The following is a 26179-nucleotide window of genomic DNA, read 5'->3' on the forward strand; positions in this document are numbered from 1 at the left end:
TTTGAGAAAATAAACTGTATATTTCAATGTAGAGTTAGTTTCTGTGTGCAGTGTTAGTGCCAAAAGCTAGTTTTTTGCTTTGCTGCTTTGCAGTGTTGGCCATCTCGTGGTGCCTGTCAATAGTGCTTTTCGAGGTCAGGCCAGTTATCTTGTGGTCTGAAGTAGTTTGTTGTCTTTGCACAGCCTATCTAATGTGTTGAGTAATTGACCATTCTCAAGTTCCCAGTGTAAGTACCAGAAATGTGTTTTGTGTCTATTTAGTATTTTAAGAGTGTGAATATGAGATGGCAGAATGGTAAAATGTGCTATGAGGTTGATGAAATAAATGGGTCTCCCACCACTTACAGAGTACATACCAGGGGAGCAGTTTAGATTTTCCTGCTTGGGCAATTCCACTGTTCAGCTTCATCCCATGCTTGGAATGGTTACTTCATATGGAAATATCTAGTCAGTGGTGCGCAAGATTTTTTTTTTCAAGAACAGATCACTTGTGAACTCTCCACTAACAGACTTTCACAGAAACTTCTGTTTAATGGGGGTTCTCAGCTTAACTGCAGAATCTTCTGCCTTATTGGGAAACACTAGCAATTATGCACAAATTTATAGTAGAGGCAACCACAGATCACAGAACCAGAGCTTGATCCTGGAAATTATTTGTCTGTGAAGGTCTTTATAAAATCTGGGAAAAGGGAGTTGGGGAAAGAAAAATACCTGGGTATTTGTAGGATTTTTATGAACTTCTTTTCAGTCCTCCCTCTGTCTTTGTACACGGACCCACCTCACCTGTTTGTGCCTGGTTTTGTGAACATTAGTTATAATCCAAGATGACAGTGCCAGAGGAATAGCAGTCTAGTTTTTGTGTACTAGTTGATTTTTTTTTTTAATTACCTTTCTTTACACTGAAATTCAGCTCTTTATTTTTTCTTATGAGGTACTTGAGACCCTCAGATTTCAAAGGAGTCACCATTTCACTACGTTCTTTCCTAATCAAGTTCTAGTGACTAATTTTGGTGTACTTAATTGTCTCAGTTTTTACAGCTGAAGTAACCTCTTGGCAGTCCAGTAGCTCTAGCAAGGCCCTATGATAGGCAGTAGAAAGCACCTCCTGTTTTAGTGGTGTCTGGTCATTAATTGCAGAAGTTTAAGAGCCTGTTCTAACTAAGGGCTTTTCAGTTGTGCAGGTTTTTTAGAGGATAAAGTGGGTTTTTTCTATGTACTTGAGCAGATCATGCCCACAGAATGTTATGAAAATTGACAATTGCATCTTTAAACTGGATTACATATTGTGAGTTGTCAGCAGTGGTAAATTGGCCATCACATTCACTTACCACAGTTCCAGTCTGCAACTTAACTAATTACAATAATCCATAAAACTAATTATAATGATCCATAAGCTGTGAGATGGTAACCCGTGTGAATTAGCAACTCACCTGTGAAATCTTGGGTTTCATTCTTTCTACCTGCTATTTTGATAATGTTTCTATGAATCAAGTTGTTCCACTTGAAGTACATTTTCTTATTACATTCCAGAGGAAAAATTAAATTGAAATTAATTGGGTGCAGTTCAGTAGCAGGTGGTAATTCTCACTCGGGCTATAGTAGCACACCTACAAGCAGAGTAAGTGTTGCTTTAGGACAGGCTACAATAAACACCTTTGTCTTGGTTGTGACCATGTGGGCCAGCAGGCTGTTGTGTATCTTGGGCTGAGTTTTATTTTAGCCACAGCAGTTGAGCCTTTCCTGAGCACAAGGCTAGTAAAATGCAAATTTTTTTCTTTATATGTTAAAAATCATTACAATAGCTTCATTTTGGATGCTTTGATACCTGTCTTGGAGGCAGTCTCCTAAGTTTTGCAGGGGGAGATGGCCTTGTGGCCAGGATGTACCTTCTACTGCCAAACATGTTGGTGTTAGTGGAGCCTCTAAAGTCCCTCCATTCAACAAACTTCTTCCTGGTAAAGTTGACAAGAAATGTATCCTCAGACTGTCATTACCTGTTGTCTGCTACTGGCGACTACCTGGTGCTGGCTACTGCCAGGGATCTTGCCAGGATGCCAAGAATATCTGTGGTGATTTCTGGTGCCTCTTCTGGGGTGAGGCGGGAGGAATTCTATCTCCTCCTCTCTAGGTGTCATTTGTTAACCTACAACAGTGCCACTAGAGAACAACCAGATTCCCAATGCATTTCATCTTCTATTAGAGTATTTTAATTTGCTGCTCATGATTGTCTTAACACAGGAGAGATTTTAGTTAAAGCAAATGGATTTGTGACTATGAAGCTGAAGATGTAGTGGAAGATACAGAAAAATAATCATACTTTCAGTAGCAAAATCTCCAGTAAAATGGCATCTAAAAAGTCCGTGTGCTGTATGTTCCAGATGAGAACTGCCAAGAATTTTAGGTCTGTATTCCCATATTCTAATGGAATTAGTGAAAGAAAGCCTTTTCTTAAGTGCATACCAAGCTGCAACTGTACTAACTAAACTATTCATTCCAAGCAACTTCTGTGAGACAAGCCAGTACTGGCTCTGAGGAAGCTGTGGTCTGAGATTACCAAGAGTTGTTTATCTGCTGCTGTTCCTTGTGACAGCAGCATTTGCTGGGCTCCTGATGGAGAACATGTTCTGGAAATAGGGTAATGGATGTCTGCTTATAAGAGTTTTACCAAGACATTGTTTCGGTGGAGCTGTGTAGTCCAGAAGCCTGAGAGGAATTAACAAAATCTTCATGATGAGAATCATTTAGTTTCAACATCTGTTTGGCTTCCCAGCTGTCTGCTCTTCATAGTGTTTGTTACTGATCAATTGCACTTGAGTATTTTCTAAAAACCTCGGAGGAGAAGAGCAGTCGCAGGCTAAGTAATAAGCAATGGAAGGAAGATAAGATTGTTTATCCAATACCTAAGTATGAAAGGCATGAGTCCTGTGAATACTATTCATTGCCACTCCCAGGAGTTGCAGCTTCAGCAGCTTTCTCACGAAGGTACGGTTCCTCCAGAGATAAAACTGGAAAACAAGCTGTGATGATCGAAAGTGGCCAGCACTGATTGGAAAGGGGTGGAGCAGTCATTCTCTTACTAAGGGCGTGATACATATCACAAGGAAGTGAAAACCTGGAAGGATCAGTGCCCTGAAGGAAGAAAAAATCAGTGGTAAAGTGCTTTGGGACTGTGAATTTCCTGTTTTTCTTTCTCCCTACGTGACACGGCAGAAGTGTTCTGTCTCCATGTGCTAAGACAGGCTTTTTAGTTACTATAATGTAAAAATACCTTAAAGCATCTTTGAAAATTAAAGTTACGGGGAATAACTGGGAATTTCAGAATCTCAGATCTCACTGTGTAAGACCATCATGTTCTGTGCATTCAGTGCACCCCCTTCTTGGCTCAGCTGGAGCAAGCTCCCTGGCACTAAGGAGCCTTGAGGAAGTTAACTTTTGAGGAAGAAGTCGTCCTTTCTCTGTGGTTATCCTAAATTCACTGAACAGCCCAGCTAGCTGGACATGCTGATATGCTGAAGTCCCACAGGCTGGGAGATGAGAGTGTTTACAGCACAACACACATTTACAAAATGAGTGACCTGGCTTGTTCTCTGGGGTTTTGCTTACCTAATTGCCACCTCTTTGGAGCTTGATTTAATACCAGGCTTCTGGTTGAGGGCAGAGCAATGCCCAATTCCTATGTGAGTTGGATCATTGTGTTCTGCCAGGAAAGCATAGTTTAGAGGGCAAGAAGCTGAAGATGTAAATATTCAGCCTTTCCATCAATAGGGGATAGAGGAGCTTGGGTTTCTGTTCCCAGGGCATTTGCAGAGTTCATGGTAGGCCATGAGCAAATTTGAAAGCAGAAACACTCCGTGGAGAAGTGTGACCATGAATGTACCCCATTAAAGAACTTAAAAAGAAAAAAAAAACACTGAAAACACTTTTCTTCCTATTTTTACACAACAGGGAAGATGAAAAAGCCTAGGGGAGTAAACTTCATAGTCACACTGGTTTTTCAAAGGTGGAGTTACTTAGACCAGCATTTTTTGCAATGGGCAGTAACCAGTGAGAGATTATTACAACAGAAGCCCAGTGATAATGGTCACTGTTTGCAACGTGTGTGGCAAACAATGAAGAGGAAAGTTGCACAGAGAAAAATTGGTAGTCTGTATGTGTTCAAACAAATTCTCATTTCATATTGTGACATGCAAAGCAATTAATCAAGGAGAAAATGATGGCAATCACATGGACAGGGCAATGACATAGACCAGGCTCTCTAAACCTATGTGGGATCACAGTGAATTATCAGTTCGCATGAGCTCTGTGCTCTAGGAAGAAGGCTGGAAAAGTGTTACAGGAAAAGTAGTGATGCAGTATTACTGAAAGCTTCATAAACTTTCTAAAACATTGTGTCTAATCCCACAGTCTATATCCAGTACAAAGGATGGGAAATTGAGAGAAGAGACTCACATAAATTATTAGAGAGCAGAGTATTTCATAACATAACGAAGAGCACTGGGATTTAAAAGTTTTGTGTGTGGTATTGAGCATCACATACAGCATGAGACTCTAGATCAGAGACAGCCCTGTCAGAACTCAGCAAGTACAAGACGGATTCCTGAAAATAAAAATTAGGTGCAAATGTTTAAGGGTGTCAGGAGTGCAGTGCTGTTGTCATAAATGATGGGGAGAGTGCAATGTGAAGGTTGGCCATAAAGACTCTGGAAGTCTGGAAACTGGGAATGAAAATTTTATGGTCACTGTAAATCCACCTTTTGTGTTTGCTGTTCTTGCATTACATGGTCACTTACCAAGGTGTGACTACTTCAGTAAATATTTAGATTGCCTACAGTTTTATAACAGGGGTCTTTAAAGAGCAACAGTAATTATGTCATGGCTTTTGGAGCTGGCAGGTCAGGAAAACAGGTGGGAGTTTGCAAGCCCTTGGCTTGAAAATGGGGCTTGAGCACTCCAGGCAGCATGGCTCAGACAATTTTTTTTTTCTTCCATTACAGACCCTCTCCACACATGCACCTATAGGAATTGCCACAAACCCATCTCCTTTTACTGGTTCAGTTAGTTACTAAGTTTGCTTTTGTTTTCTCTCCTGTGTTTTGGGTTTCCTACCAGTGCTCCTGTGCTGACCAATTTAACTGTCCATAAAAGCATTCCCCTCTTCATCAGAACCTTCCAGGTAGTTGTCCCCACAATTTGGAACTGTCCCAAGCTCCAGCATGTGCTGGAGCATTGATGACCTTTTATCTCTGCCTTGTAACTCGTAAGCTGGCTATGGAGGTCTTTGAGGGAAAGCAGGGGCAGTGTGACACTTCTTTCCCCCACTGCCCAAGTAAATGACAGACCAGCACAAGGATAAAAAATACAGATGTCCTGCCTTTGCATTGGAGATGCTGGAATAAAATGCTTTTGAAAAGCCGCTTCCCTTCACATATATTTAAGGAATTTGCCCTGTCTGGAGCTCTTTACAGAACTGCAACCTTCTGCTCTCCACTGGCATCTCGCTTGTGGCTGTTGGGGTTTTCATAAGAAATCTATTTTGCTTTCTGCAGTATCCTATTTTACTTGTGTTCTGGATCACCAGAATATTTCTATCTACGTCCTACTGGATTAATCTAAATAGGGTACTGGTCAGATGAAAGATCACTGTCATCATTTAGCTATTATGGTAACCAGGAACTGGGGCAAAGGTACATAAACCCTTGTAGGGTGTCAGTAAAGATCTCTTACCTCAGATCATGGCCCTGATCAGCTAATGAGCAACCAGTTACTCATATGGTTCTCCCAAACTAGTACTTTAATACTGCTCCATCATTTGTGCAGGGAGTTGCTTTGTAAAGCTGTTAAAACCCCATGCCCTGTTACCAGCTAAAGGTTTCTATTGATCTCTTACTTTAATTCCCTTTAATGAAAATTCACTGGTATTTGATTTCCTTGTTACAGCTGATAAGAACAAGCTGCTAAAGCAGCTCCAGTGAAGTGACAAAAGCCTGGTGGTGTAGCACTGCAGCTCTCTCAGAAACACTGCCAAGGCAGAGTGAAACCCCAATGTGACGTGTTGATAACATTCTCCCATCAGGTGGTCTTTTCAACGGGCTCTGAAATGTCAAGTCTGAGGGAAATGTCTTTGTTAAGCTTTGAATGACCTACTTTTGGGTATCTGGGAATAGCCAGGAGCCTACCCAAACCACAAGAGTGCATCTAATTTTAGCAGCCTTTCATTTCATGCATGCCAGCTTTTGTACTCTGCATCTCTGGGAAAAAAACATCAATTTCTTGCTGAGCCAAAGACAAATTTTATAGGTTTTAAATCAGCTAGTTGCTGAGACACAATCACAGTAAAATCATTCATCTTAAAATTTTTTGAGCCTGTTATTGTCATCTCAGTTTTGGTTCAAAAACTAATAGTGAGCCTATTCCAATGGATCTACAGTTGCTGGTCTGTGAAGAAAAGGTCTAAAGAGCCCATGCTGGAGATAACCTGGGCAGCTGTGTTTCGTTTGTTCCCATTTCCCCCGGATTTTAATTGACCAATAGTAAAAGGATCAGATTCTTTGTAGGAAGTTTCAGTGAGTCTTCTAGCTCAGTTATGACAGAATTTAGGACAAGTTAAGGACAAAAATAAAGGGATGTCAGTGTGTCAGCAGGGGCTCTGAGGACACTGCTAGTGATGTAGATGCTGGACAAAAGGTCTCTGACATATTTTGGATATAAGGAGCACTAAAAATTATGTGACCGTTGTTAGGGATATTAGTGCCGTGCAAGATTGAAAGGAAACAAGTGCAGACATGAGTGAGGTACAGTCTCCCTAGATTGTAATACCTAAATTGGACATTGAACACTGTTTCTCTTGCTGGGAGGGATAACATATAATCCCTCATATAATGTCAGAGTCCACTGTAATTTTAGACTAAAGCATGTGTTTAAATCCCACCCTCACTGGACAAGTGGAACTAACACGGAGGATAGTAGGGACTGAGCACTGTGGTACTTCACAAAAGAGAAGGGATGTCAAGACCACATAAAATATAACGACATAATCACAACACACCTATTAGCGAGTTCTCTGGAGCCAGAAAACTTCTAGCCAATGGGATTAACCATAAAAAGAAGCAGCACCTGCTGGCAGCTATAAATAGGCTCAGTGTAGTTCGGGATTGAGCTGTGTATCCCATAAGGTGCAGTGCTTCCCTGTGGAGTCCCTTGAGGCTGGCGGTGGATACCTCTTCAGAGACAGCTGTTGGCAATGAATTTGTGATCAGTGTTTGAAGAGGCTGGGTAAAACAGGCAGAAGGTCAGCCAGCTGCTGCTAAGCTGTGAAGCACTTAATGATGAGAGATGTGCTGAGTTTGGCAGAGGTGTTTGTCTCATCTCTGAATTTCCCGGTTTTAAAGGACAACTTGGTTTGGCCATAAAGGTAAACAGGAAAGGTGTTTATGGAAATATTTTTCTTAGACTCAGGTGGTGGTTTTAGAGGCCCACGTTTAGGTTCAGTGTTGGATTTGGAGAGTTGCTGGTCTGATGATGTGCTGAGCACAAGCAGGGGGTGACCAAGAGTGAGGATGTAACAACTCTAATCCCCAATTCACTGATCACAGAGTGGCAAGCTGCTGCAGGGAGGCTGCTGTGCTTCCTGGAAGAAGTCACATTTGTTTTAGAAACAAAAAGTGAGGAAGCACTTGTAGCTGAGCCTCTGAGCTGTTTAGGGGCTCTCTCAGCTGCCTACGTGGTACCACTCGCTGGGCAGTGTATCCTGAACAGCGTCTTGCTTTCAGGCTGGTTTTTCAACATGTAGCAAATAAAAGGAAAAATAACTTGAAACAAATATTTCCTGTTCTGTGGTATTTAACAATGAAATGGTAAACCACAGAAGGGACCGGGCTTGATCTAAAGGTCTTTGAAGTCAGCAGAACTATTTCCACTGATTTCAATATGCTTTGGGTCCTGGCCATGAAGAAAGAAAGCAAATGCTTTCTGCCTCAAAAAGTTATTAACCATTGGCATTCAAGGAACAATAAAGTCTAAGGTTTAAAATGTATTCCTTTAAATAAAGTAGTCAGAAACTTAGTTCATTTTTATCTGCTACCTAAGAATTTGTCACTATTACACTAAAAAGGAATATGTTTACAGAACTCATACACTGAGAAGAAAAAACACTTAATAGTATCATTTACTTCCTGTCTGCTTCCATTCAGTTTTGTGTGTATTGTATTTCTCACTAATGTAATGATGCTTATACTGCTGGTTGTTATCACAGATTGAGCATTGTAGATTTCCAGTTGAATTAAACTTCACTGCAGTGATGGATGGCTGACAAATATATTTAACTCATTCTTTTTCTGTACAATTTAATCACTTAAACATCACAGTCGGTTTGGTTTTGTTGTTGTGTTGGTTTTGCTTGATTTATTTTTTTTTTTGTGACAGAAGAAAAAGGTCAGAGACAAAGAATTTGGTGAGAAAAATAATTGTTCTTCTAGGAGTGGTGCAGGGGATTCCCCTCCTATCTCAGGGTGAGACAAATAGGGCTGTACAGCAGCTTCATGTGTAAAATCAGCAATAAAATCAGCCTGCAAATTTTGTCCCATACAGTTAATAAATGGAAGAAAAAGAATCTATCTGCCAGCTGCCTACTGCCCAAGGATGCTGTCCTTGTGGATCAGCAGCCCTGTCAGGATGACAGAAGGCCGTCCTGGAGTCTGGCAGATGACAGCAGCCCACCAGGGTGTGGGTGTGTGTGGGTGTCTGTGTGTGTGTCTGTGTGTGTGTCTGTGTGTGTGTCTGTGTGTGTGTGTGTCTGTGTGTCTGTGTGTGTGTGTGTGTGTTGGGCTTGTCACGCAACAGCAGAGCCTGAGCAGCTGAGTTTGCCTGTGCACCAGACCAACCCCATCCAGCTGTGAGCAGCCAGAGAGGAGATCCCAGGCTGGTGAGCTGCAGGAGAGGACAAGACTCTCTTGTCATGGCCAGGCTGTATTGCCTGCATGAAGAACCAGTGAACTGGCATCAGGTGGAAGATACAGCAGGAGAGGATTAAAGGTGATGCAGAAAACAGAAGGATATGAATTAATGACATTTTTCAGGCTTCTTCAGTGATAGCAATGACCAGCCATTGTGCATGTTACAATGAGAAGAATTTTTCAATGAGAAGAATTTTTCAATGAGGCCTCCCTATTTCAGGGTATTTCTATGAAATAAACTTACTTGTCTTTTGACACCAAGCTTTGTAATGTCACAGAACCACAAAATATTCTGAGTTAGAAGGGACCCACAAGGATCATGGACTCCAAATCCTAAGGGAATGGCCCATACTGTGATCGAACACACAATGTTGGCGTTGTTAGCACTGTTCTGTAACCAGCTGAGCCAGTGCATCATTTGGATTTTATCCGGGTTTAGAATAGGGTTCAAAGAGAAGAAACCAGAACAGAGTTAGGAACATTCTTCCAATTTGTAAGAGCCATTGTTTACATTCATGGGAAAGCCATGAAGCAAGGCAAACGTAACATAATTTTAAAAAATGTGTGTGCTTTTTAAAGCATCTGGGATAGCAAGCATAATACTGTTTGTACTGAAGTGTGAGTGCTGCCAACCAGAGTCCATCAAGAGAGCAGCTCAGCTTGAATTTAATCCATGGAAAAACTCCTCTTTCTCCCCTGTGTTTCTTCCCACAGCAGAGCTGCGCTAATTTACATTGCATAAATGCAAGAATAAAAATCTAACGAAGAAAGGACTATGAAATCACTTTGTTCTCTTTCAGAGGAGAATTCTGTGTCCTTCAGGCTGTCAGACTGGGGCATCGTGGTGGTCTCAAGATGGAAAATCATGTGATCAAAAAGGTACATTTTCTGAAAGGGTATCTTACAGAAAACTGTGATTTCCATGGGAGTTATCTATATGCTTTGTTAAGTGTTTTAAAGCAATTAGAATAAATGGCATATGGAAAACTTTTCATATTTTTATAATATGTTAATCATTAACTGACTTCCCACATCTTTGTTGACTTAGTGAGAGAGTGACAAGGAACTGTGAGGTACCTATTTTCTAACCTAACAAGTTGGACAATTTGCATGGGCATTTTTTTCCACCTCCCTTTTGGAACTTGCTTCATCCAGCTGACACTACTTCAAAGCCTTAGGCAACTCTCAGACTCAGAGAAGTAAGTCCCCCCTTTTTTAAAATATTACTTATTTTATGAAGTGGTGATAGAGAACAGATGGGGAGAGATTTAAGTATTTATTTGTTTTCTATAAATAATGCTTTCCCAACTGGGAATTGAAGAATTAAGTTTTCGAGTATTAAATCATGGAGATATTGCTAAGAAGAGACCTTTGTAATTACTATAGTGTTTTTTTAAAAATTCCTTTTCTGCTGCAAGGCTTACATTAAACAAAGGATTTGGTTAGTAAAACATAGTATAGTCCAATAAACCTGCATCTAGGCTATAATACTTTTCAAAAGCAGGATTTGAATGTTAATTTAGAAATGCATGTGATGCCTGGCATCATCTAAAGCAAAAAATATTTGCTTAAAACATGAAATAAGTGGAAATAAGAGAAGTTCTGCTTATGTGGGCTGGGAAAAAGTAATTTTATGCTTATTTGATATAAGAACAGTTAATCATGAACTTTCTGTTTAAGCTGATTACAAGCTGCAGTAGAATTCCAAGTTTTTTGGCAGGCAAGTGGGTTCAAACAGGGAGGCTGACATCGCTCTTCAGTGGGAACATTTTTTAGTATATTTTATTTTGGCTGTGCTATCATTGACTAGGAAGCAAGTGTAGTCTCCTATCCTTTTGGAAGGCAACCCTTGCACCCGCTTCCCCCACCTATGAAGGAAACCTCTCCAGCAGGTTGCTGTGTGCAGGTTGCTGTGTGGAGGTTTTGTGCTCTCCCACTGTCCCTTTAGCAGGCACTTCCTTACATGCCCTTGGCTCAGGGAATGCTCCTGCCTCCCAACCAGGTGCCTGTGCAGCACTTTCAGGCTGACATTCAAGTTGCTTCTCAATTTCTCCTGCAGCTCCAGGAAGAATTAGTTCCTGTTCTTTTGGCTGGGAGGTGTCTCCTCTTGGAGATCTTCCCCTGCCCCAAGTGTGTGTTCAGTGCTCTCATCTTCCCAGTCGTGTGTGAGTTCTCTAGGACACAGATGTGGTTGTCTTATTTACACTGCTGAACTCTTTGTGTTCTCTTGTCTGTGTCAGACACCCAGAGTAGGCAAGTTTAGGGCTCCCTCTGCTATCTGAAGTTTCCTGAAAGGATCCTGTCTCAACACAGCCAGGATATCTGCCTTAGTTTTTCAGGGGCTATTGTTCCTGGAATGTTTCTAAACTATTCCACTTTGGCTCTAAATGGAGCTCCCTTCAAGGGAGAGGCAAAACAATCTGTAGCAGCTCTGATAATATGGGGTCATCTGAGTACTGGGTCAATCCCACTGCAGTCTCACTGCCTACAGCCTGCAATGTTTCTTTGTGAAACAGGAGCTGAAGATGGGCTCAGCCACAGAGAAGTAAATTAGGGTGCGAAAAAACAGTGAGAATATATAGAAATTATTGGGTTCATTTCATCCTATTATCAAAACATATCAAAATATTTTCCCAAAATAAGCAGAGGACTTCTACACAGCTAAGTTTCAGTGTATTCTTACTGGATGGGAGAGAAATGAAGATTGCTTTTGTTTGCTTGTTTTGAAAAACAATGAATAAATGGAAGCAGTAGAGTTTATAACATTGGACATTGGCATTTAGAGACACATTTAGAGGACATAAGGCATGTTAAATCTGGACATACCCTTCAAATCTGGACATAGCCTACAACGACTTTTAAGACTCCAGGCCCCACTAGTTTGTCTTTTTTAACTGAAAATAAGCGTGCTAGTGACAGCTAAAATCTGAGATATGAGAGTTCAAGACTTCATGAGTATCAGGGAGATGTATTCAAGGAATGGGCCGCAAATGCAGCTAATTTTATTTCTAGGAAAATAGGAACAAAAGAACTGCCACAGTGACTGTTTGAAATGTCTGTCGAAGAAGGCAGGAATGGACTGATTTATCAGCCAGTGCTGGCAACTGTTGTGGCCTGGACCACAGCAAGTAGATGGCCTTAGACATAAAGCTGTCCTTCAGCCAGAGCTATGCTGAAACAGTGATGGCAGAAGGATAAAAAACATTCCTGAACCTCTCTTCTAGACACATCAGGGATACTAAGGCATTAATACAGTCTTTGAATATAATGCTAAGGATCATGAAATTTGTGTAGGACTTACACAAATTTCCATGACAAGACCCAGCTCCATCTCACATTTCCCTGCAGTTTCAGTGTTTGAGATCTTACATTCCAGGTGTTGATGAGTGGCCTAGCCAGCTCTGGCTGGTTCCTCATGTCCCAGAGGGGTAAGAGATGCTGCAGAAGGGATGCTGCTGCTGGGAAATGTATTACCCAGCACATACAAACTAAAGGACCTCTCCTAAATGGCAAATTCCCTTCAATGCCTCTGAAAGCTGCAACCCATCATATGAAATGATGAATTTAAAGACAAGTCTTGCAGGTGACTGTGTGGCTGGGGACACTTCCTTATGCCACTCTACAGTCTGGTCATCTGTCCCTGGCACAGGCCTTCATCCTCCCAGGAGGGAGCCTGAGACCCAATAACCTAAAAAGTCCAATTACATTTAAATGCATGAATTAAGAGAATTTGATAGCTTCTTTTTCTCTCTTGCATTTATCTGCAGGGTTTTTTAAGTCTGTGTTTCAGGAACTTAAGGCAGGGTGAGTTTTAGAAAGCAGATATGAAACCCAATGGATGCATATAGGATTACTGAATGTAATTAAAACAGCTTTCTGGAAGACACAGTATTAATTGCAGGAGTGAAATGCATTTGGTGTAAATGAGGTTTCTCCACCCTCAGAACTGATATCATAGCCCAAGCCTTTTCTACTAACAATTACTAGAAGTAAAGAAGTGTTGACAAAATTTCAAGATAGCTCAATTTCTGTTTTTTCTCGCTGCTGAGAATATCAGGAGATGGGACTGTGGTCACAAAGAACTGATCTATTAAACTGCAATATTTCATTTCAGTCTTTTTAAAGGTATGCCTCATGCACAGATGATCCAAATCCCCCTCTCTTAGACCACTTGGCAGTTGTGAGAGCAGCTTGGTTTTATTTTTTTCTCCTAGAAGCAAGCTTGCAGCTGTAGGAAACTCAGCATGGCTCTCAGGCATTCTCTCCATTTCTTGAAGCTAAGAGTGGGAAACTCGTGTCTCATTCTGTCCCTCAAATCCATTTGCTATGGCTTAACATACTTTTCATAAAGAAAGAGCTACTCACTGTGCAATGCTTTATTTAAGTAAAATCAGCAATAAATACAAAAGGATCCTTCAAATTTCTGTTTTTGGATGAATACACTGACATGTATCATCTTTTACTAGTAAATTATGTTTTCACTGTGCAAATTTGCATTGAATGCTAGCAAATTTACATTTAATATGCACCCCCTTATGAAGACAGGCTGAGAAAGTTGGGGCTGTTCAGCGTGGAGAAGAGAAAGTTGTGTGAGGACCTCATAGCAGCCTTTCAGAATCTGAAGGGGACCCATGGGAAAGCTGGAGAGGATTCTTCATCAGAAACTGTGATAAGACAAGGGACAATGGCTTCCACTGAAAGACAGCAGGCTTAGATTAGATACTAGAATAAATTCTTCACTGTGAGGGTGGTGAGGCACTGGAATAGGCTGTCCAGAGAAGCTGCAGAATCCCCATCCCTTGAAGCATTCAGGATCAGGTTGGATGGAGCTCTGAACAACCTAGTCTGGTGAGAGGTGCCACTGCCAATGCCCAGGGGATTTGAACAAGGTATCTTTAAGGTTCCTTTCAGCTCAAACCATCCTATGATTCTATTATTCTGTAGACAGATTCTGTCTTGCTTTTATTTTAGTAGGGTAGTTAAAAACATATCTATGAAAGAAAGCCCTTCCAAATGAAGGAAGTGAAAGATACATTTACAGAGAATAGTGCTACCAGGTGAGAAGTCTGTAGAAGCAGCTCTCTGTTTTTTACCTACTGTTTCTAGACTTTCCAAAGACCATTCCCAGAAGCTGCTGGGACGTTTTTTGGATTGAACTGGGTAGATTTGAAATGAAAATGTGGATGTAATCATGGGATACTGAAAGATGGCACTGGGGCCACCTCTCTAAACCACTTCTCGCTTCTTTTGGTGGAGAGGTTTTTCAGTCATGCTTTTCATCCTGTCTATGTCACTGACATAGACACCACACAGACCTAGCTTGGTCCTGCTGGCCAGATTGCCTTTGCAGGCTGACTCCATCCCATGAAGCAGCTGGTCTGAAAAGCTGGAATGCTGTAATCTGCAGCTCTGAGTGATCTCCTGAATCAAGAACTGCATGCCAGTGACACCACCTAATTACTCAGAAGATCTCCTGTAGCTGACTAAATATGAGTTTATTTGCCTTAGGACATTTCATCTAGTGATTGTGTTACACCAATGTATTATTCAGACCATATAGGTAACCTTGCTACACTAATTAAATTAATTCACAATATTTATGTAATTACTAAAGCATGAAACTGGACAGTGCTGTCTGTGTTAGCCTGCTATATGATCTGGGCTTTGAACTGTATTTTATCCAGTATAGCTCAAACATGCAGGGACTGAACTTTCACATTTTCCTCCCAGAAGACTGAAAAGGGCATTTGCACAGGGACCAGAAGTTTGAATTTAATAATTATAAAAAAGGGGGGGTTTGTTTGTTTGTTTGTTTGTTTGTTTTTCCTGTGGTTAACAAATTGGTGGCAGATCGAATTCTTCCTTTCTAAAAGGGCTGCTTCTGTCCTTGAAATCTGCAGGAATGACACTGCTGGTGTTTGAATCAAGTTCAGCACCTGGATGACGCCCTTCTGTGGATAGAGACTTGTGCAGGGTCACCCCCAAGGTCCAGCTGAGGCAAAAGCTGACAAAGTCCTGACCCAGGCGCAGCTGTAAACCCCAGACTGCTATGATCCACCTTCCCACCCTCCCTCCCTGCTTTCCTTTCCTTCCCACCCTCTTGAGGTCTCGCAGCAAGGGAGTCGCTGGAATGGGTAAAATCCTGGAGGACGACGCCCTCTGCAGCTCGGTCCCAGTTCTATTTGGCATCTGCAAGAAAAATGTCTTGTTTGGTTTTTTTTTGGAAATACTTGTTGCTGTAGTTCTGAAAAATCAATGTATCTTTCTACTCTTGGAAGAAAAGGAGTTTTCCTGATCCTCATTGCCCAAAGACTTCCTTTAAAAACAGTGCTTCCGGCAAGTATACATACCTGTTGTCTTTTCATTGTGTCAGCAAAACCTATAGTGTGTTTACTAATATTCACAGTGATAGAGACTGGAATCAGGAACTAGAACCTTTTTTTTTTATTATTTTAAATTATGACATGTTTTCATATGTGAAGAAAAATCCTGTAACTATTTTACCTTTATATTTTGTTCATTATTCTCATGCTGAATCTCAGTACCAGGAAGTCATTAAGTATAGGCTTCTGCTTGATTTTCCAAAATAGGCAAGTATGAGAATTGCAATTTAATTTCATCATCGATTGCAAAAGTACTTCTTCTGAACCTTGGTTTTTCTCTAAGTCAGTGATACCAGGCTAGATCCAATATGCTCCAGTGGGCAGGGTGTGGAGAAATGAGCCAAAATGAATCATTTCCTACATAAGCAATTTCTTGTGTGTCTAGACACCTGATAACTCATCTAAAGCCCATCTTTGTTGTCTGGTTATTCTCCAGTGTTCTCAGAACTTTTGTATAAGCCTTAAATTCTTTCATCCTGTGTGTTTGCTTGTTCTGTGTGTTGTATTTTCATTGTTGGGGTTTTTTTGTTTCGGTTTGTTTTTTTGTTTGTTTGTTTGTTTGAAGAATCTTAAAGGGAAAAATATCTTTCCCTAATTTTTAATTTTATAATTCAGTTCTGGACATGATTCTAAGCATCTCAGCATATGCAGGTTTGATAGTGGGAACAGAATCATATTTACTCTCATTTAATTCTGTGAGCAGACAATTGGGTACATTCAATCAGTGAAGTTATATCCTGATAATATACTCTGGACAGCTGTTGATGGTAAGGATTCACCTGCTGACATATCTTTCTTGATCTTGATATCAGCAAGTTGTTGAAACAAATGTTTATGATGTACACAAGAAGTGTTATAAACATACGGGCTCTACACAAAATGGTATCTTCATGTGGTTCAGGTTTGGCTTCTGTGTGCTCCACTGATTCCAAGAGAAGCTGAATGGAGTCAGCACAGGATTCCTCTGCTCATGTTCGTTCCTGTCCAGCACCTTCCCATCACAGAACAGGAACAGAAACGATGCTGTTTTGAGGTGGAACTGGGACAGAAAGAGGGGCTACTGTGCTCCATGTCCGGTAAAAACAGTTAATTAGAAAGGGGGGGTTATAATCACTTTGTAAATAACGCAGCAAATTGAAAAAGTGTTTATAAACTGATTTCACTTTAACTAGATAAAAGTACAATAGACTCTTCTGAAGCAGTTTTCTCCATGCTGGAGAGGATTAAATGTACACTTGCAATAATGGAGATTAATATATCCCACAGGAAATCAGTCCTATTGGAGACACATAGATTAACTGGGAGGCCAAAATGATAAAATTGCAGATGTTGCTATGTCTGTCTGGCATCAAAAATCACTCTGTCCCATCCTCTCATGGCTGGCATCACCTTCAGGACTAAAGTAAGTATGTAATGGGCACTGGTATGAGAAGATGGACACTGTCTGATTAAGGTCATATTGTTATGAACATATTTCTTTTCTATGATTTTCAGAGGAGGATTTTTGCAACTAGATTGTATTGCGAACTGAATCTGGTCACTTTAAGATCAGTAAATAGAAAAATTTTTGCTTTAGTCTTTATGTTTAATGTTTAGTTCACTAAATATAGTGGCAGAAATATCTTATTAGAGTCAACTTGGTACAGTATTTATCCAGTCTCGAATGAAATAAGAGCAGTAGAATAAGTACTTCAGAAAACTTATGAAATATACAGATATCTAATATCAGATTTATATAAATTTGAGGCCATATCTTCACAGATCATTCCTATATGTATTCAGAAAATGGTACAAAAGACACGGGAAATTACGTGTTGATTTATCTTTTTTTTAAAATACTATAAAACCCTAATTTGCACTCAGAATATACAGTCAGAAAACAAATCTTAAATTAAAATATTTTCCAGCACAGTTTTAAGATGATTCAAACTGGAGAAACTGGACAATTTATAAACAAGTGGGATTTGCAAATGTAAAGCACCAAAAGAAACTTGGGTGAAGTTTGAGGATGGGAAAGCAATGGCAGCACATCCAGGCTCCACCCCTGCACAGTGTTACATTTCTGATTAATTCAAATGTTTCTGCTAATGCATTCATGGCTAATTAATCTGCAAATGGACCAAGTTCAGTGGTTGTTGTTAGACTTTGTAGCCTGGATTTGCTCAAGCCTCTGAACTACAGCATTTTCTGTCTGACGCTGGTCCCAGCAGCTCTCAGTAAAGAGTGCACAAAAGCTGAAGTCTGTGCAGATTGGGCTCCAGCATCAAAGCCACAGCTGCTGGGAGAAAGGAGCACAGATTCTGCTTTGTAGGATCTCTTGCAACAGTCAGGAGCCTGAAGATTTTCTCAGACTTTTTTTCCTGCTAGCCAGTAACTCTAGGGCTCCTGATTATGTTTAATGTGTATAAGGATCTTTGAACATAATGGTAAATTAACAAAGAAGACAATAACTTGGAAAAAAAACGTGAATTTTCCTTTCGTGAACATAAAAAGGAGATCTTTAGGGCAGCTAATCAGAGACTCTCTCTCCTCAGTTTGATATCATGACATATATAGAATTTTCAAATCTGTATGTTATTTGTCCATGGATACAGATATAAGTTCACTAAAGTTGGGGAAAGATGACTGCTATCTTCCCTCTACACACACATTCTCTTTTTCACTGACAGGTTCACCTATTCACCTAAATAATAATTGTCTTTGTAATTTTATTTTTTGTTTCTTTGCAATGCCTCTCACTCCTTGCATGGAAACTGGATCAGTGACAGAGCAGGAGAGCTCCAAAGGATGAACTCACTGGTCAGCACCTCACACCTCCAGCTTGCTGCCTTTGCTCTGGGCACGATAGGCTGGATCCTGTGCACCGTTTCAATGGGAATTGTGGAATGGAGAGTGTGGCATGTGGACAACACCACCATCATCTCCTCTGGTGTTGCCTGGGTAGGGATTTGGAAAGTCTGCTTCATCAGTTACCTTCACATCTCACCTGGCTATAGAGAACAGTTTTGCCATAAATTCAGTGGCTATGACTCCTTCATCCCCCATGAAATTTATGCTGCTCAGGGTCTCCTGTTGATTGCCATGGTCACAGGCTTGCTGGGACTGGCTGCTACAATATTTGCTCTAAGAAATGTGTATATGGGAATCACTCACAAAACTTTCATTGCCCCGTTCTTCCTGGTGGGTGGCTTCTTCTACATATTTGCTGGTCTGTGTGTCCTGATTCCTGTGAGCTGGAATTTCTATTCTGTAACTCGCAACCAGAGCATAGCTTTTCCTCCTTCTTACTACATGCCCTCCAGTCCAGCAGCACAGGAAGCTGGCACTGCCATTCCTGTTGGAATTGTGGCTGTCATCCTCCTGCTGCTAAGTGGGACATTTTCTCTCTCATACAAATTTCCCATGACCACAAACACTATAATGAAATCCTGACAGGACAAATCCCCCCCATGCTATTTCAGAACAAGAGCATAGTCAAGAGATAAGGACAGCAGCATAAGTGGTTGCAAAGTTAAGGAACTGCAGAATTTAATTTTGTTCTGTAGCAGCCACGCTACTTTCTTATATGAGTCACCATCTTTGTACGCACCTATTGCCAGAGGTTTGTCTTTGAGATAACTGCTGGTGAGCAGCAAATGCGATTAAATTTTGCCAGTTGTCCTCTTTTGTATATACAAACATTATTAATTAATTTATTTTTTGGTGTAAAATATTTATCATGCTCAAAGAGCCGACTTTCAATGAACTGTCCTGTACGAAAAATGTGAAGTAACATGTATTAAATGTGAATTTATTTTCTTGTCGGTACTAAGTTCTTTTGTTGTTTATTTAGTTACATCTGTAGCAAAGTATATTTTGTGACAAGTCAAGACTTTTAAAACCAATAATATGATTGTCATCATGGTTGTGTCAAATGACTGTTCCCTGAATTGTCTTACAAATGTCTTGCCAGTTTCTCCTCTTCCTCTAGGGCACATAAAGAGGCATTCCTTTATTGGTTCTGTTTTTCTTTCAAGCTATTTGCATTTTGTGTTGCAACATGTTTGCCTGTGGGGAAGGTGTGCTCTTTAGTTCCTAACTGAGGCAGAGCCAAAAAGTCTGCAAGTGTTTGTTTCTTCATCTGACACTTCACTGAATCCAAATGTATTGCAAAAGACGGAAATAACTTGTACAAGTTATTACAAAACTAATGTCAAAATCAGTGCTCTCAGTAACCAGGAATACGCAGTGCAACTTTCAGGGTATGATTCATCTGATGTAGAAATCTATATTCTGTTTATAATCAATGTAGAGACAAAGACTGCCTCTTTCCAAGATGCCTTGAATGGCTGGGAGATTACATACTCCCTAAAACCCTTTTCCTCTTAACCCACTGTAATGGCTATAGTAACCACAGTCACTAACTGTGGCACATATAACCAAACTTCACCTAAGAAAAAAAGAAAGAGAAATATCCCAAATACTGCAATAAAGACAATTAAAAAAAAATTGGGAGGAATGAGCTAACAGTGTTGACAAACAGATGATCTCTTGAAAGAGGTCCTCAAAATGTTATTACATTTTTAAAGAAATGCTACAGAAATCTAAGTAATTTGGTTTTACTCTTTCAATTGTCCTCCATTTTTAAAAATACTGATGGATTCAGAGAAAGAAGAAAATAAATTTTTTAAAAAATGTAATAATTTTTGGACATTGCAAGAGAAGGCAAAATGCCAAGAAACCAGGACATCTTGCTGCTGGCTGTTACTATCCCAGCTTGTTCTAGCAGTCCAATTTTTCCTATATATCTTCCCTTAGGCTTGACTTTGCTGTACTGTCTGACAATATATAAACTCCATGGCACCTTCATTTCCTCTCCAGTCTCTTCTGAAACAGCAGTTTATTTCATCATTGGTAATTTTTTCATTGCTGCAAGAATCTATCTTTTGACTGTTTATGATGCTGCAGAGCACTTTCAAGTGCTGTTTCAATGAAGGCAGTTTAATAGTTTGTTTCTTAAATATTGTTTCCAGTTTGGTTTCCTAAAGTAAATTCTTTGCAATATTGATAGGTTTCAGTTTTAAAAGGACAAATCAATAGTACTGTCAGTAGTATTATCATCTCTTCCCTCAGGGCCTTCAATAGTATTAGACTATATCATATTACAGTTGTACCAAAAAAAAAAACAACCATGTGTTTATGCCACTAGTAAACTTATTACACTAGAAAATTACCAATATTCCCTGGCAAGGAATTACAGCTTTAAGAGAAAATTACTGATTCTTCAATTCTTTTTGAGTTAATGTATGCGCAGAAATGTCAACTACCTAAACTGTATTTGTTAACTATATTCACTAAATCATTGGGTTCATCTGGCTAAAGAAAAAGGAACAAACATCATCAGGGACATGCCAGGTTTCTGTGTTGCTGCCACTGCTGTTTCCACTGGGAAATATATTCATCTGTACTGATGTGTGGCTATGAAACATTGATTGTGTGTCTAACACAGACTGCATGGTGGGGAAATTCCTCAGCTAAACACTGGAATAGATAACCTAAGGAGACGTGTGGATTTTAAAATAAAGTTTTGTCCAAAAAAGGTTTAGGCAGGAAGACTGTAGGTATGAGTGAACCCATCTCAGGACAGAGGGCTTATCTAGATGGAACTCTTGGCATCCTTTCCCAGTCTCTCAATAGTGACATGACCCAGATTCTATGTTGATGTATGGTGAAATATAATCTATGTTCAAATACTAGTCTATGTTAAAATTCCAAGTCCTTCTCTGAAGAAAAGATAGGCAAAAAAATCTTACAGAATCATGGAATAATTTAGGTTGGAAAAGACCTCTGAGATAATTGAGTCCAACCTTTGATCACCACTTTGTCAACTAGACCAGTGGCACTGAGTGCTACGTCCAACTGTTCCCTGAACACCTCCAAGGATGGTGACTCCGCCACCTCCCTGAGCATCCCATTCCAATGCCTCACAACCCATTCAGTGAAGAATTTCCTCCCGATTCCTCAACCCTAGCCTCATTTCTCTAGGCTAATCTTAGCTCACAACAAAGGAGAGGCAAAACTTCCATTTATTTCAATGCATTGAAACTGCATTGTTTGACCTTGATCCATCAGGGCAGTGTGATTCATTAAAATTTAGTGAATGTTTGTGTTCATTACAATTTTGATATTGGAGGAAAGTAGAGCCCCTGTGCTTTTCCTTCACCAGCAAGGAATGTGTATATTTGTTTGTGTATACTTCCATGACACAATTGGTTTAGATTTGAGAAGCTGAGTTACCTTTCAGTAGGTCAGTTTGTTACCATGTCAGTTGTGCTTGTATGGGTACTTTTAGGGGCTGTCTGTAAAATCAGGCAGCTGAAATGGTTTTGGTTTAAAACTAAAAAATGCAAAATTATTTTGAAAGGCTATTTTTAACCTAGACTGCTTTAGAGACCTAGTCAATAGTCTGGCCTCACAGTCATTTGTAGCAGCACAATTGAGGACAGGCAGGAAGCTGTAATGCAGGCAGGAATGGCCAGGGCTGTGAGGTAGAGAGATAAGGGGCAGAAACCTCCTAAGCAAATTTCACCACAGAATAGATAATATCACAAAGCTCTGTCTCCAGCTTCAGGGCAAACTGGGACCTGCTCCCTCCCCAGTGACAGCACCACTGGGATTGTGGGCTCCACCCTGTCTAGGAATGTTTCCACACTGGCCTCAGTCTACACATAAACCAGTCTCACTTTATTTTTCCTGAGTTGACAATAAACAAGTACCTTATGATTAACTCACATGTGTGAATTCACTGCTGGGGGAATAATCTGAATACCAAATCCTGCTTTGAGTTCTGCTGGGTGATAATGACAAGGCCCCCATCTTTAACCTCCATAACATATTCCTTGGCATTATCCTCCACAGGGTGTGTTTTCTTAATCTTATTTACATGTACCATCTACCTCATCTGTCCATTCACAGCAACAGACCAAAAAATATAAGAATATACTTTCAATATTCTTCTAGGATGGATAATCAAATAGAGAATGGAGCTGAACAGAGATAACAGAAAAACAGCCCCAGAACACGAAGCCTGCTGATATTTTCCCCCCAGATGAATATACAATTCAGGGCAACTGTCATTTGTATTCAGGTAAAGGAAGCAGGATGAACTGGAGACATTGTAGTGCAGAGTAGGTCATCAAAGTAGGTAAATAAATTTTTTATTTGAGTCAGCAGTTCTAAATGAAGACAGTCTCAGCTGCAGATTTAGCTGATTACAAACAATGCTAGGCTCAGAAAGAAATGTCTTTGTTGTCATATAGCTTATTGTATATTACAATGATGAGAAGGAGCATGTTTTCAGGGATATTTTTAGACCTTCGACCATTAGAATGAAAATACTGAACTGTCACAGTGAATTTCCTCCTCTTTGGGCCATTAAGTACTTTAGGACAAAGAGGTTTTGCTTTAAAAATGTAAGTCTGGCTGGCATAGTGTTAATGGCATAGTGTTTTCTTAAAATAGGAAACCAATCTGTATTAAATTAAGGGTTCCCAGAAGAGACATGGTCTCTGTGAAAAATATACCTTTTTCAAAACTGAACTGGGATTCCTTTCATTCTTGCCAGCATCTGTATTGTCAAATGCAGTATCAGCTCATAAAACCATATTTTTCAACTGACCTATTTCCCTTACCACTGCTCAGATAATTCACTGTTTCTTTTGCCTGAGAGGATTTAGTAATTAGCCGGGTGCTTTCGAGTGTGCTGGCTCTTAATTACTGTATCAAAACCAACTGCATGCCAAACAAGAAAATGCAAGTGAATCTCATCTCAGAATTATAAACCAAATAAATACTGGCTCAAAACTGGGCATGGATTACAGCATGCAGTGTTAATAACCAGCTCACAGAATGTCACATCACTGCCTTCCTCTAGGGTTATATGCAGGACAGACCAAGTACAAGGTTAATTCCCAGCATGCTGTTTTGAAGAAAAACATATATTCTGACTGTCCAAAGTTACTTCACAAAAGTTACTTCACATGCAGGCTGATTTTCAGCAGCTGAACATGTGGCCCCATTATAATATAAATAGGGAAAGGTAAAAGAATTAGATCTTGATCTGAATTAACATTACCAAAATATTAACAGATACCCGAGATCAATTGATGAGAAAAGTCTGTACATCCCCCCCAGTTTGCCCCCAGAGCCTCAGGAACCACACTGCAAGTAGGTGAGATGGCATGTGAGAAACAGAACGAGACGCATTCATGGTACCCACAACTATGCAGGTGCCTTGCAGCTGCCAGCTGACTGAAATTAGCAGGGGGAAGGGAAGCCCTTGAACACCAAAAGTGCTTAAAAAACCCTGAGGACTACAGAACTAGAAATGAATCATTCACTGGTTCGGGAAGAGATTTGAAATATTGGTGTTATTGGTGAACAGTTTGAAAGTACGGGAATAAAACTGGTCAATATGGAGAGGTTTCATCTATCTCTGTAAGAACTACATAATACCCAGTAGCTATCCCTGGCTAAAAAAAAAAAAAAAAAAAAAAAAAAAGACTAGATCTTGGGGGAATTGGAAATAACTTAAAGCCAGATCCCTAGTGATTTATCAATATGATGTTGTGGCCATCCACTTACTTGACTTTCAGAAGTCCTACTGAAAAGCTTCATTGGTCTGCATGCAACTTTCAGAATAAATTATTTCAGTGGACCTCACATCTGAGCTACAGTATTCCAAATATATGTAAGATCTGACACATAATTTTTTCTTTATGACAGTTACCCATTTGTAAAATAAAGATAGTAGCAACTCACAAAAGGGTATGATAATGAATACATTAAAGTATAATTATTAGTATGATAGAAGCCACAGAAACTATTACAATAGATTTGCTGAACTGCTGGTTTTTGTTCATACTCTGAAGCCAGACTCAGGGATGCAAGTGTCCCCTGGGTGTACGATGCTGCGTTGCTGTTGCCAACAGAGCAGAGACAGAAGAGGAATGGTGTCATGCAAGGCAAAGGGGGGAAAAACTGCGACAGCGAGGGAAAAGAAGGAAGAAAGAGAGGGAATGAAAGGGAAAAAGAGGCAGATTGTAGGATGCTCTACAAATAAAATGAATGTCCTTGCTGATAGAAATCATGATAATAAATATTTGACTAACAAGCGGTTTTGTCAAATCTGGAAAAAAAAAGATAAACAATAAAGCAGGAATCATGTTTCAAAGAGAAGCCAAAATGAACAAAGAAATCGTATAAAAAGGGAGGTAGATGATACAGAAGGCAACACCGCAAAACAGCAGAGAGGGGCCCACCATGCCCACATCTAACCACAGCAGCTTTGGCAGTCCACCTTGAGGGCAATGACTCAGATGGGAACTACATCCTTTGCAGTGCTGTGGACATCAGGGACTCCACTGACAGAGTGCCAGCAGCAACCACGTGTGCTGATCCTCATTCTGCTGCCCAGGCCAAGAAGCAAAATAATTTGCTGTACTTCCCTCTAGCGCCATGTATCCATCCTGGATGTGCTTGCCTATAGCGTGGCTGTGGCAATTGTCAGAGGCACACCATGCCCTGTTTAATACCACCCTCAGCTGGTCCACACGAGGTAAGGTGGGCTGGATGCTGGGTGTCACGTCCCATGCAGCACCGAGCATGCCTTACCAGGGACACCTCTGTCATCTCCTCCAGCACTGCTCAGGTGGGGATTGGGAAACTTGAGTGGTCACTGCAGAGTCTCCAGGGGCTTTTCAACAAAGGTCTATCACAGAGTTAGGCTCAGTGAAGACTGTACCCCCTGGAAACCTTGCTTGTCCAGAAGCTTTCACTGGCTGCTCCAATTCTGGGAGCACTAGGAATGACCTATAAGCTTTCTACTAAGAAATAGTTATAAGGGCTGTGCTCAGAATCCATGTATTAGCTTTTTCCTAGCTGAAGGGATGTGGAAAATTATCACTGGCCTATGTGTATCAATCGCTGAGAGCTACAGTTTCTGGTCTGCAGTGTAAGCCAGGGTGTCTCATTTCCCCCTCTGCCCACGCCAGCCTGGGGCACAGGAAGCCACCGCTGCTGCTCCTACCGGCCTCCCTTGTCCTGCTGCTCGCAGTGAGACCTTTCTGTTTAACATAAACATGCCATTGTGCTGGATGCCAAGGCTCCTTCTGATAAAACAGGCCTCAGAGCCTTCGAGAAATGTGAAGCAGGGCTACAGCATAAACATAGCAAACGAGTGACTTCATCTGCCCAAGGATGGGTTCAGCTGTGACTCTTCAGTAACATTCACCCATTGCTGTTGGCTCATTCAAGGGAATGGAAATACACTATGTGACTAATTATTTTCAGAATTATTTTTATTAGCTAACTTTGAAACACAGCACTTTGCTGTGCTTCATACGGGTACCTGAGTTCACTTCAGTGTTGCCGATGAGTGTTATTTCTAAACTGACCTTCTGCATAGGTTGGACTTTGGTTTTTCAGAGATATCCAAATTCAGTATTCATTTAATTGAATTTTGCCTGCTGCAATACAATACTGCATTGATGATTCCTTTACCAAAAGGCATCTAAACGATGCTTTTTTAATAACATTGTTTTAGAACAAAACTGCACTATTTAGCACAGAGATCATGGCCTATATTACACATAGTATTTGCCCTGGTTAAGTATGGATTTAAATATTTTAAACTATGCTAGGAATAAAATGGGATTGTTACGTCACTATACTTTTTAATGTAAGAGTTTCAAACTAACTGGTATGATGTCCCTCTGGCAGGAAGGCACTGAGAGCACACCAGCTCATCCTATCTTTCCATGAGTGCACACCATGAAAGCATACCCCATGAGCCTATCAATGGGATTA

The 26179-nt window shown here is 40.4% G+C and overlaps 1 protein-coding gene across 1 annotated transcript; it reads left to right on the forward strand.

Moving 5' to 3' along the window:
* The first annotated feature begins 18121 nt into the window (after window positions 1-18121).
* On the forward strand, window positions 18122-18766 carry CLDN34 (claudin 34). The gene has a single exon (XM_062515104.1). It carries the CDS (start codon window positions 18122-18124, stop codon window positions 18764-18766), a length of 645 nt encoding a protein of 214 aa, XP_062371088.1.
* The last annotated feature ends 7413 nt before the right edge of the window (window positions 18767-26179 follow it).

The sequence above is a fragment of the Cinclus cinclus genome, chromosome 2 (assembly GCF_963662255.1).
Source record: "Cinclus cinclus chromosome 2, bCinCin1.1, whole genome shotgun sequence".
Taxonomy (NCBI): domain Eukaryota; kingdom Metazoa; phylum Chordata; class Aves; order Passeriformes; family Cinclidae; genus Cinclus; species Cinclus cinclus.